Source organism: Fistularia commersonii, chromosome 13, assembly GCF_037954325.1.
Source record: "Fistularia commersonii isolate RoL2024-O1a breed Wild chromosome 13, RoL_Fcom_v1.0, whole genome shotgun sequence".
Taxonomy (NCBI): domain Eukaryota; kingdom Metazoa; phylum Chordata; class Actinopteri; order Syngnathiformes; family Fistulariidae; genus Fistularia; species Fistularia commersonii.
The window spans coordinates 3,169,452-3,182,547 of NC_141296.1; the positions used below are offsets into that span (position 1 = coordinate 3,169,452).

Below are 13,096 nucleotides of genomic sequence, written 5' to 3' on the forward strand. Positions count from 1 at the left end.
TCCCGTAATTTTTGTAGTGGTCACTTCTGTACACAGCTTCCCGATTGCCATTTCTGAAAAATCAAAACATTAATAATAATGAATCAACAACAGCCACGATTCTAATAATGCTAATACTAATACAAGACTACCATTACTTCTACTTGTAAAAAAATAAATAAATGAATAAAGATCACAATAATCGCAGTATTAATTATGATAAGTAACAACAACAACAATATGACCATAGTGCATCCACTAAACTACTGTTATTACAACAAATAGAAATAATTCTCATCACAATTAAGGTCATTTTGAAGATAATATTCGTAATAATAACTTCAATATTCAAACGTTGTAAAAGGGGAGGCGCTGTTTCTCCAACATTTCGAGTGAGCGGGTTTATAATCGCTCGACGGTGGGATTTTTGTGAAAGGGGGCGTCCAGGCAGGAACGGACAGCTCCGTAGTGCTGACATTTATCATTTGATGTTGTCGGTGTTTTTGGCGCTGAATAGGATTTGCATTATTTATCTCTCTTTGATTAAGTCATTGATCACAGACAGTAACCTTACTGGAATATCCCTCAAATTTGTGAGTGACGATTCGCGATCACAAAAGGACGCAATTCTCCGCAACAATGGAGTCACACAAAAGGTACGTGCCAGTCGTGATGCTCCTGTTCACACTTTCTCACGTATCGGCTTCAGTCACCCACTATTCAATACCAGAGGAGTTAAAAGAAGGATCCGTGGTCGCAAACCTTGCAACCGACCTCAGCCTGGATGTTTCCACCCTCGTTCGGAGGAAGATGCGACTTGAAACGGTCGCGAATAAGAAATATCTGGATGTGAACAAAGAGACGGGGGATCTCTATATTGTGGAGAAGATCGACAGGGAAAACATGCATGTATGCATCAATAAGATATCCTGTTATCTCAAACTGGAAATGACGCTCGAAAACCCCCTGCGAATTGTTAATATAGAGCTAGAAGTGTTAGATGTGAACGACAACGCCCCGCAATTTCGCAGAGAGGCGATTCATTTGGACGTATCCGAGTCGACGCCTGCAGGGGAGAGATTCTCTCTGAGCAACGCGGTTGATCCGGATGTTGGCATTAATTCAGTAAAAACATATCATCTGAGTGAAAGTGACCATTTTAATATCGAGGTGCAGACGGGGAGAGACGGGTCGAAGTTTGCAGATTTGATCTTGACAAAGACTGTAGACAGAGAACAGCAGGCTGTCCATTATTTAACACTGACGGCTGTAGACGGCGGGTCACCTGCTCGTTCTGGCACCGTTAGTATTGTTGTACATGTTTTGGACACTAATGACAATGCACCTACGTTTGATAAATCCATGTATAATGTTAAAATCATAGAAAATTCTCCCATTGGAAGCCTTGTTATTAATCTGAATGCAACAGACCTAGATGAAGGGTCAAATTCTGATTTAACATACTCATACAGTTTATATACACCAGAGAAAACTCAACAGACATTCAGTCTGAATCCTTCATCTGGTGAAATTACAGTGAAGGGAATGTTAAACTATGAAGATTATAGGATTTATGATATGGAAGTTATAGCAACTGACAAAGGATCTGATAGTCTATCAGGACAATGTACAATCAAAATTCTGGTGGAAGATATGAATGATAATCATCCAGAATTATCCATCAAATCATTTCAGAGTCCAGTGAGTGAAAACATTGATGTAGACACAGTGATAGCAGTAGTCAGTGTGAGTGACAAGGACTCAGGTGACAATGGAGTGGTGGATCTTCGTATTCCAGATAATATGCCTTTCAAACTGAGGGAATCTTCTGATAACTTTTATGAGCTAGTAGTTTCAGAAGCTTTGGACCGCGAGAAAGTTCCAGAATATGACATCACATTCATGGTTTCAGACAGAGGTTCTCCTCCTTTAAGTGACAATGAGACCATGACTTTGCATCTGCTGGATGTGAATGACAACGTCCCACAGTTCCCTCAGTCATTCTATACGATACGTGTGATGGAGAATAACGCACCTGGAGCTTTGCTCAGCTCACTCACTGCGTTTGACCCTGATCTCCATGAGAACCAGTATCTGGTTTATTTTATCCTGGAGAGGGAGATAGCCAACACCTCCATGTCCATGTTGTTCTCCATCAATCCAGAGAACGGCAATCTTTACGCCCTGAAAACCTTTGACTATGAAATCGAGAAGGAGTTCCTTTTCCACATCGAGGCCAGAGACTCCGGCTCTCCTCCTCTGAGCAGCAATGTGACCGTTCACATCGTCATCGTGGACCAGAACGACAACGCTCCAGTGATCGTGTCTCCATGGCGTGCGCACGGCTCAGTGGTGGAGGAAAAGATCCCCAGATCCACTGATAAAGGCTCTCTGGTTGCCAAGGTGATCGCTTTGGACACCGACTCGGTGCACAACTCTCGGATTACCTACCAGTTCCTGCAGGTGACCGACGCCACCTTGTTCAGTCTGGATCAATACAACGGAGAGATCCGCACCATGAGGATGTTCAGTTACAGAGATCCACGGCACCAGAGAATGGTTGTCGTCGCCAAGGACAACGGGGAGCCCGCTTTGTCTGCCACAGTGACCATCAAGCTGTCCACAGTGGAGACAGCTGTTAAGGCCTACTCTGACCTGACGGAGGTGCCTCTGGAATATGACATCTTCTCAGACCTGAACCTGTATTTGGTCATCGGTCTGGGCTCGGTGTCCTTTCTCCTGTTGATCACCATACTGGTCACCATCGTGCTCAAGTGTCAGAAACCCAAGTCCAGCAAGGCGGCTCCTCCCTGCAGGAACAGTGTGATCAGCGAGAGAAACTCCACCATCGCAGACTCCACTCTGGTGTCCAACGACGCCTACTGGTACAGTCTGTTCCTAGCAGAGACCAGGAAAGGGAAGATGGTGGTCAGACAGCCTCTGCCAAAGGGCTCCAGATACATCGTGTCCAGTTTACCAAGGAGCACAGGAATGACTGAGACTAGCGGCTCTGCAGCTTCTACTCTGCAGGTAAATACACTGTTCATAAATTGAAGTATACTTGGAAATGATGGCATAATTGTTGTAGTGAATCATTTTAATATGTACTGCAACTTGAAGGGAGGCACATGCCAATCTTGTTTTGAGCCGATCAAAGTCTGGATAAATGCAGATGGTTGTGCCAGGAACAACATCTGATGTAAAACATGTGTCCAAAACCAAATCTGCCAATCAATTCTCCAACTCTACGGCTGGTTTGGTCGAGGTCAAGGTTTACAACGACTGTCATTGGTGTCAGTATCTTACAGGGTGCAGGGGAAATTGGGCTACTGCGATTCTATGATGGATAGGAGGAATGTGTGTTTTGGAAGCAGAGAAAAGGAAAGGCAAGAGTCTGGGATTGAGTTGAGGGACTTTGAATTTTTGAATGATGACAGGAAAAGCCAGAGTTGATAGACATCATGCAGAGAAGGAAAGTGGATATACTGTGTGACCAGGAGACCAGGTGTGAAGGTAGGAAGGCTCGAAGAATAGGTGCAGATTTCAAGTTGCGCTATCATAGTATTGATTGGAAGAGAAATGGAGGAAATGCTATCTTGAAGGAGGAGCTTGTTAGGAATGTTCGAAAGGGTAAAAGACTATCAGGTAGACTAATGAGGACCCAAGTGGACATTTGGACTGCAAGGAGTGGAAATAAAGAGGTTGGAGGATGGCAAGTACTTAGGATCAACAGTACAGAGCAATGGAGAGCGTGAGAGGGAGGTGAAGAAACAGGTTTGAGCAGGTTGGAACAGTTGGAGAAAAGTGTCATGGTTAATTTACAAAAGAGGGCTATCAGGCAGAATGAAAGGAAAACTGGAGAAGACAGTTGTGGACCAGCAATGATATATGGCTTTTAGACAGTGGAGCTGAAGAGAAAACATGAGGGTAGAGCCGAGGATAGCAGAGTTTAAGATGTTAAGGTTCTCTTTAGGAGTGATGGACATCGATAGGATAGATTTAAATACACTGTTGTTACATTCATGGTAATGACGATATTCTGATGTAATTTGGATGTTACCTATTTCACATATGAAGATTAAAAAAAAAAACAACTGCAATCATTGCGCACTTGAACATAAACAACAAAACTAACACTAATAATAATATAAATCCTACAACAACTACAGTAATAATAATAACAAAAAGACAATAATGATTGTTGTTACAACAACCACAACAGCACCAATAACAACACCAATAACAATGTCTAATGCGATTCATGTAACAATATGTGATAACGAAACTAAAACATTTTAATCGACTACCTATAGAATGCCACATGTATTATTGTGTGAGAGTTATTCTAATATTTCAATGTTGTAAATGAGGCGGCGCTGTTTCGCCAACATTTCTCCGCCTGAAGTCGCTGGGGAGTGGGATTTTGGAAAGAGAGGAGGTCCAGGCAGGAACGGACAGCTCCGTAGTGCTGACATTTATAATCTGACGTTGTCGGTGTTTTTGACGCTGAATAAGATCTGTATTATTTTCCCTCGCTTGGATTAAGTCATTGATCGCAGACAGTAAACTTACTGGAATATCCCTCAAATTTGTGAGTGACGAATCGCGATCACAAAAGGACACAATTCTCCGCAACAATGGAGTCACACAAAAGGTACGTGCCAGTCGTGATGCTCCTGTTCACACTTTCTCACGTATCGGCTTCAGTCACCCACTATTCAATACCAGAGGAGTTAAAAGAAGGATCCGTGGTCGCAAACCTTGCAACCGACCTCAGCCTGGATGTTTCCACCCTCGTTCGGAGGAAGATGCGACTTGAAACCATCGCGAATAAGAAATATCTGGATGTGAACAAAGAGACGGGGGAACTCTATATTGTGGAGAAGATTGACAGGGAACATATCTGCATTAATAAAATATCGTGCTATCTCAAACTTGAAATGACGCTAGAAAACCCCCTGCGAATTGTTAATATAGAGCTAGAAGTGTTAGATGTGAACGACAACGCCCCGCAATTTCGCAGAGAGGCGATTCATTTGGACGTATCCGAGTCAACGCCTGCAGGGGAGAGATTCTCTCTGAGCAACGCGGTTGATCCGGATGTTGGCATTAATTCAGTAAAAACATATCATCTGAGTGAAAGTGACCATTTTAATATCGAGGTGCAGACGGGGAGAGACGGGTCGAAGTTTGCAGATTTGATCTTGACAAAGACTGTAGACAGAGAACAGCAGGCTGTCCATTATTTAACACTGACGGCTGTAGACGGCGGGTCACCTGCTCGTTCTGGCACCGTTAGTATTGTTGTACATGTTTTGGACACTAATGACAATGCACCTACGTTTGATAAATCCATGTATAATGTTAAAATCATAGAAAATTCTCCCATTGGAAGCCTTGTTATTAATCTGAATGCAACAGACCTAGATGAAGGGTCAAATTCTGATTTGACTTACTCATACAGTTTATATACACCAGAGAAAACTCAACAGACATTCAGTCTGAATCCTTCATCTGGTGAAATTACAGTGAAGGGAATGTTAAACTATGAAGATTATAGGATTTATGATATGGAAGTTATAGCAACTGACAAAGGATCTGATAGTCTATCAGGACAATGTACAATCAAAATTCTGGTGGAAGATATGAATGACAATCATCCAGAATTATCCATCAAATCATTTCAGAGTCCAGTGAGTGAAAACATTGATGTAGACACAGTGATAGCAGTAGTCAGTGTGAGTGACAAGGACTCAGGTGACAATGGAGTGGTGGATCTTCGTATTCCAGATAATATGCCTTTCAAACTGAGGGAATCTTCTGATAACTTTTATGAGCTAGTAGTTTCAGAAGCTTTGGACCGCGAGAAAGTTCCAGAATATGACATCACATTCATGGTTTCAGACAGAGGTTCTCCTCCTTTAAGTGACAATGAGACCATGACTTTGCATCTGCTGGATGTGAATGACAACGTCCCACAGTTCCCTCAGTCATTTTATACAATACGTGTGTTGGAGAATAACGCACCTGGAGCTTTGCTGAGCTCACTCACTGCGTTTGATCCTGATCTCCATGAGAACCAGTATCTGGTTTATTTTATCCTGGAGAGGGAGATAGCCAACACCTCCATGTCCATGTTGTTCTCCATCAATCCAGAGAACGGCAATCTTTACGCCCTGAAAACCTTTGACTATGAAATAGAGAAGGAGTTCCTTTTCCACATCGAGGCCAGAGACTCCGGCTCTCCTCCTCTGAGCAGCAATGTGACCGTTCACATCGTCATCGTGGACCAGAACGACAACGCTCCAGTGATCGTGTCTCCATGGCGTGCGCACGGCTCAGTGGTGGAGGAAAAGATCCCCAGATCCACTGATAAAGGCTCTCTGGTTGCCAAGGTGATCGCTTTGGACACCGACTCGGTGCACAACTCTCGGATTACCTACCAGTTCCTGCAGGTGACCGACGCCACCTTGTTCAGTCTGGATCAATACAACGGAGAGATCCGCACCATGAGGATGTTCAGTTACAGAGATCCACGGCACCAGAGAATGGTTGTCGTCGCCAAGGACAACGGGGAGCCCGCTTTGTCTGCCACAGTGACCATCAAGCTGTCCACAGTGGAGACAGCTGTTAAGGCCTACTCTGACCTGACGGAGGTGCCTCTGGAATATGACATCTTCTCAGACCTGAACCTGTATTTGGTCATCGGTCTGGGCTCGGTGTCCTTTCTCCTGTTGATCACCATACTGGTCACCATCGTGCTCAAGTGTCAGAAACCCAAGTCCAGCAAAGCGGCTCCTCCCTGCAGGAACAGTGTGATCAGCGAGAGAAACTCCACCATCGCAGACTCCACTCTGGTGTCCAACGACGCCTACTGGTACAGTCTGTTCCTAGCAGAGACCAGGAAAGGGAAGATGGTGGTCAGACAGCCTTTGCCAAAGGGCTCCAGATACATTGTGTCCAGTTTACCGAGGAGCACAGGAATGACTGAGACCAGCGGCTCTGCGGCTTCTACTCTGCAGGTAAATACACGTTCATAAATTGAAGAATAACTGGAAATGATGGCGTAATTGTTGTAGTTCATCACTTTAATATGTAATGCAACTTGAAGGGGGGCACATGCCAATCTTGTGTTTTGCCGGTCTAAGTCTGGATAAATGCAGATTGTTGCAGCAAGAAAGACATCCTGCGTAAAGGTCGTGCCAAAAAAATATGCGAATTGAACTTTTGATTCTCATACAGGATTGGTCGAGGCCTTGGTTAACAATGACTGCCTTTGGTACCAGTAACTTACAGGGCATCAGTGGAAATTGGGCATCTGTGGGTTGAACAAGGAGAGGAGTAAGGTTTGTTTTGGAGGCAGAGAGAGAGGAGTAAAGGCCAGAGCCTGGGCTTGAGAGTATGGACTCTGAATTTTGGGACAATGACAGGAAAAGCCGGAGTTGGTCGAAATGATGCAGTGAAGGAAGGTTCACTGCAAGGTTATACTGTGTGTCCTTGACTCCGGTTGGAGTGGTTGCAAGGCTAGAAGCTTACATGCAGGCTTCAAGTTGTACTATCATAGTATTGATAGGAAGAGAAAAGGAAGATGTTATCTTGAAGCAGAAATATGACTGGTGACATGGAATATGAAGAGGACAATGGCAGAGCAGAGGATGAGGTGGTGGAAGTTGAAAAGGGAGGAGATTGAGAAATGCTCCGGGTGGCCAGTGACATCTTCAAGTGACTGGACAACTACAGCTAATGTAATCAGAGAGAGAGGTAGGAAAGTATTTGGTGTGCCATCTGAAAGGAAAGTAGATTTGGAGACTTGGTGGTGAAACGAGGAAGTGTGGGGGTATATACACAGAAAGAGGTTAGCAAAGAAGAAGTGGGACATGGAGGGGACTGAAAAGAGCAGGCAGGGGTACAGGTAGACATGGTACAAGGTAAAAGTAGGGATAGCAAAGACCAAACTAAGGATGTAAAATGACTTGTATGCTCAGTTGGACAGTAAGGAGGAAGAGAAGGATTCATTCAGGTTGGCAAAACAAAAAGACAGAGGGAAAGCAGGTACCACAGGTTTGGGTGATTGAGGATCAAGAGGGAAATGTATTGATGGATTCGAGAAGAGTGATGGGAAGAAGAAAAGAGTATATTGAAGAGCTGATGAATGGGGAAAATTAAAGAGGGGGAAGGGTAATAGAGGTGACGATGATGGCCCACAGAGTAACAGAGATTCGTGATGGTGAAATGTGGAGGGCATGGAAGAGGATGAACAGTGGAAAGGCAGTTGGTCCTGATGATATACCTGATGAGGTATGGAAGTGTCTGGGAGAGGGAGTGGTAGAGTTTCTGGCTAGATTATTCAACAGGATCTGAGAATGAGAAGATGCCTCAGGAATGGAGAACATGTTTGATGGTACCCTTTTTTAGAGTAGGGGAAATGCGGAGTATTGCAGTAACTACAGAAGAATCATGTTAATGAGCTATACAGTGAAGTTATAGGACAAGTAGTGGAAACTAGACTGTGAGCAGACTTCAGCATTTGTGAAGAGCAGTAAGGTTTCATTCCTTGACAGAGTACTAGAGATGCAGGATTTATTTTAGGAATGCAGGTGAGGAAGTGCAGAGAAGGTCGGAGGAAGTTGCATTGTTCCTTTGTAGATCTAAAGAAAGCATACAACAGGGTGCCAAGAGATGAACTATGGTATTGTATCAGGAAATCTGGGGTGGCAGAGAATTATTCTAAACTGGTAAAAGAACACATATGTGAGATTGTGACAATGGTGAGGTGTGCTTTAGGTGTGACAGAGAAGTTTGAGATGGAGGTGGAACTACATCTTGGTTGCGGTGATGATGGAAAGGCTGACATATGAGGGTAGACAGGAACCTCCGTGAACAATGATGTTTGCAGATGAAACTGTTACCTGTAGTGAGAGCAAAGAACTGGTGGAGCAACACCTATAGAGCAGGAAGTATGCTCTGGAAAGGAGAGGAATGGTGATTTATCGCTGCAAGACAGAATACATTTGTCCTAATGAACAGGGCCCAGGTGCTAAGTGAGGCTACAAGGAGTGGAGATAAAGAAGATGGGGGATTTCAAGAACTTTTGGTCAACAGTTCAGAGCAATGGAGAGTGTGGAAAGGAGGTGAAGAAACAGGTTATTGCAGGTTGGAATGGTTGGGAAAAAAAGAATCAGGGTCGATTTACAAAAGAAGGATATCAACCAGAATGAAAGGAATGGTGTCCAAAACACCTGTGGACCAGCTATAAAGAATTCCAACCGTACAAAAGAATGCTGAGTACTGAGTGCTGAAGATAGCAGAGATGAAGATATTGAGGTTCTCTTTAGGAGTGATGGAGATGGATAGCATCGATGTAAATACAGTGTTGTTAAATTTATGGTAATATGGATATTCTCATGTAATTTGGGTGGTACCTATTTCACATATGGAGAAAATAACAACAGCAATCATTCATCACTTGAACATAAACAATAAAACTAATAAGAATGATATGAATACCACTATTATAACAAAAACCAGAATGATAATGATAATGATAATGATAATGATTGTCATTACAACGACCACAACAACACCAATAAAAACAACAATTACAACGGCTAATGCAATTCATGTAACAATAACTGAAAATTGAACTAAAAAAATTTTATTGGTTACTTTTAGAATGCCACATGGACGATCGTGATATATTTCTTTTACTATTTTAAAGATGTAAAATAGGCGGCGCTGTTTCGCCACTATTTCTCCGCCTGAAGTCGCGGGGGAGTGGGATTTTGGAAAGAGAGGAGGTCCAGACAGGGACGGACAGCTCCGTAGTGCTGACATTTTTATCTGACGTTGTCGGTGTTTTTGGCGCTGAATAAGATCTGCGTTATTTTCCCTCTCTTGGATTAAGTCATTGATCACAGACAGTAACCTTACTGGAATATCTCTCAAATTTGTGAGTGACGATTCGCGATCACAAAAGGACACAATTCTCCGCAACAATGGAGTCACACAAAAGGTACGTGCCAGTCGTGATGCTCCTGTTCACACTTTCTCACGTATCGGCTTCAGTCACCCACTATTCAATACCAGAGGAGTTAAAAGAAGGATCCGTGGTCGCAAACCTTGCAACCGACCTCAGCCTGGATGTTTCCACCCTCGTTCGGAGGAAGATGCGACTTGAAACCATCGCGAATAAGAAATATCTGGATGTGAACAAAGAGACGGGGGAACTCTATATTGTGGAGAAAATAGATAGGGAACATATCTGCACCAATAAAATGGCGATATCCTGTTATCTCAAGCTGGAAATGACGCTCGAAAACCCCCTGCGAATTGTTAATATAGAGCTAGAAGTGTTAGATGTGAACGACAACGCCCCGCAATTTCGCAGAGAAGCGATTCATTTGGACGTATCCGAGTCGACGCCTGCAGGGGAGAGATTCTCTCTGAGCAACGCGGTTGATCCGGATGTTGGCATTAATTCAGTGAAAACATATCATCTGAGTGAAAGTGACCATTTTAATATCGAGGTGCAGACGGGGAGAGACGGGTCGAAGTTTGCAGATTTGATCTTGACAAAGACTGTAGACAGAGAACAGCAGGCTGTCCATTATTTAACACTGACGGCTGTAGACGGCGGGTCACCTGCTCGTTCTGGCACCGTTAGTATTGTTGTACATGTTTTGGACACTAATGATAACGCACCTACATTTGATAAATCCATGTATAATGTTAAAATCATAGAAAATTCTCCAATTGGAAGCCTTGTTATTAATCTGAATGCAACAGACCTAGATGAAGGGTCAAATTCTGATTTAACTTACTCATACAGTTTATATACACCAGAGAAAACTCAACAGACATTCAGTCTCAATCCTTCATCTGGTGAAATTACAGTGAAGGGAATGTTAAACTATGAAGATTATAGGATTTATGATATGGAAGTTATAGCAACTGACAAAGGATCTGATAGTCTATCAGGACAATGTACAATCAAAATTCTGGTGGAAGATATGAATGACAATCATCCAGAATTATCAATCAAATCATTTCAGAGTCCAGTGAGTGAAAACATTGATGTAGACACAGTGATAGCAGTAGTCAGTGTGAGTGACAAGGACTCAGGTGACAATGGAGTGGTGGATCTTCGTATTCCAGATAATATGCCTTTCAAACTGAGGGAATCTTCTGATAACTTTTATGAGCTAGTAGTTTCAGAAGCTTTGGACCGCGAGAAAGTTCCAGAATATGACATCACGTTCATGGTGACAGACAGAGGTTCTCCTCCTTTAAGTGACAACGAGACCATGACTTTGCATCTGCTGGATGTGAATGACAACGTCCCACAGTTCCCTCGGTCATTTTATACGATACGCGTGATGGAGAATAACGCACCTGGAGCTTTGCTCAGCTCACTCACTGCGTTTGACCCTGATCTCCACGAGAACCAGTATCTGGTTTATTTTATCCTGGAGAGGGAGATAGCCAACACCTCCATGTCCATGTTGTTCTCCATCAATCCAGAGAACGGCAATCTTTACGCCCTGAAAACCTTTGACTATGAAATTGAAAAGGAGTTCCTTTTCCACATCGAGGCCAGAGACTCCGGCTCTCCTCCTCTGAGCAGCAATGTGACCGTTCACATCGTCATCGTGGACCAGAACGACAACGCTCCAGTGATCGTGTCTCCATGGCGTGCGCACGGCTCAGTGGTGGAGGAAAAGATCCCCAGATCCACTGATAAAGGCTCTCTGGTTGCCAAGGTGATCGCTTTGGACACCGACTCGGTGCACAACTCTCGGATTACCTACCAGTTCCTGCAGGTGACCGACGCCACCTTGTTCAGTCTGGATCAATACAACGGAGAGATCCGCACCATGAGGATGTTCAGTTACAGAGATCCACGGCACCAGAGAATGGTTGTCGTCGCCAAGGACAACGGGGAGCCCGCTTTGTCTGCCACAGTGACCATCAAGCTGTCCACAGTGGAGACAGCTGTTAAGGCCTACTCTGACCTGACGGAGGTGCCTCTGGAATATGACATCTTCTCAGACCTGAACCTGTATTTGGTCATCGGTCTGGGCTCGGTGTCCTTTCTCCTGTTGATCACCATTCTGGTCACCATCGTGCTCAAGTGTCAGAAACCCAAGTCCAGCAAAGCGGCTCCTCCCTGCAGGAACAGTGTGATCAGTGAGAGAAACTCCACCATCGCAGACTCCACTCTGGTGTCCAACGACGCCTACTGGTACAGTCTGTTCCTAGCAGAGACCAGGAAAGGGAAGATGGTGGTCAGACAGCCTTTGCCAAAGGGCTCCAGATACATCGTGTCCAGTTTACCAAGGAGCACAGGAATGACTGAGACTAGCGGCTCTGCGGCTTCTACTCTGCAGGTAAATACACTGTTCATAATATAAGCAGACTTGGAAATGATGGCGTAATTTTTGGAGGGAATCACTTTAATATGTAATGCAACTTGAAGGGGGGCACAAGCCAATGTTGATTTGAGCCAGTCTAAGTCTGGATAAATGCAGACGGTTGTGCCAGGAACAACATCCGGTGTACAACATGTTCCAAAGCCAAACCTGAAAATCGAGTCTCCAACTCACCAAGTCTCCAAATTTGGCTACGGTGGGTTCAAGATTGTTGGATAAAGGTTTGTTCGGAAGCAGAGTGTGAAGTGGAAAGACTAGAGTTTGGGATTGAGAGTAGGGACTCTGAATATTTGGACAATGACAGGAAAAGCCAGAGTTGGTTGAGGCAGAAAAGGAAGGTGGACATACTGGGTGTCCAGGACTCCGTTTGGAATGGTTGCAAGGCTAAAAGCTTACATGCAGGATTCAAGTTGTACCGTCCTCGTAAAGATTGGAAGAGAAATGGAATATGTTATCTTGAAGCAGAAGTTTGTTAGGAATGGTCTAAAGACTGAAAGAGTGTCAGATAGACTCATGAGTCTGAAGTTGGATTTTGAAAGTGTGATGGTAGATGTTGTGAGTCACTATGCCCCACAGATGGGATGTGAACTGGAGGAGATGGAGTAATTCCGGAGTGAGTTAGATGAAGTGATGCTGACTATCCCCAGAGGTGAGAGAATGATAACTGTTGCAGACTTAAATGCACATGT

At 44.0% G+C, this 13,096-nt stretch overlaps 2 protein-coding genes across 4 annotated transcripts in view; both read left to right on the forward strand.

Moving 5' to 3' along the window:
• The window catches only part of LOC147227563 (protocadherin alpha-C2-like), a 47,131-nt gene that overhangs the window by 2,545 nt on the left and 31,490 nt on the right, over nt 1-13,096 (forward strand). Inside the window, exon 1 of one of the 3 annotated variants that reach the window (XM_086158774.1) lies at nt 406-3,009. The exons of 1 other annotated variant lie outside the window; for it this stretch is intronic. In XM_086158774.1, coding sequence (XP_086014900.1) covers nt 619-3,009 — 2,391 coding nt within the window. In that variant the 5' untranslated portion in view covers nt 406-618. Of the gene's footprint in view, nt 1-405; nt 3,010-9,765; nt 12,366-13,096 lie in introns of those variants that run through there. One more of the 3 variants, XM_086158773.1, reaches the window with a different exon arrangement.
• Nucleotides 4,396-8,769, forward strand: LOC147227564 (protocadherin alpha-C2-like). The gene is made up of 2 exons (XM_086158508.1): nt 4,396-7,001; nt 8,764-8,769. The coding sequence occupies exons 1-2, from the start codon at nt 4,617-4,619 to the stop codon at nt 8,767-8,769; spliced, it is 2,391 nt and encodes a 796-aa protein (XP_086014634.1). The 5' UTR covers nt 4,396-4,616.

Coding starts and splice junctions, on each gene's coding strand:
- LOC147227564 (XM_086158508.1), top strand. CDS start 4,617: ATGGAGTCACACAAAAGGTACGTGCCAGTCGTGATGCTCCTGTTCACA.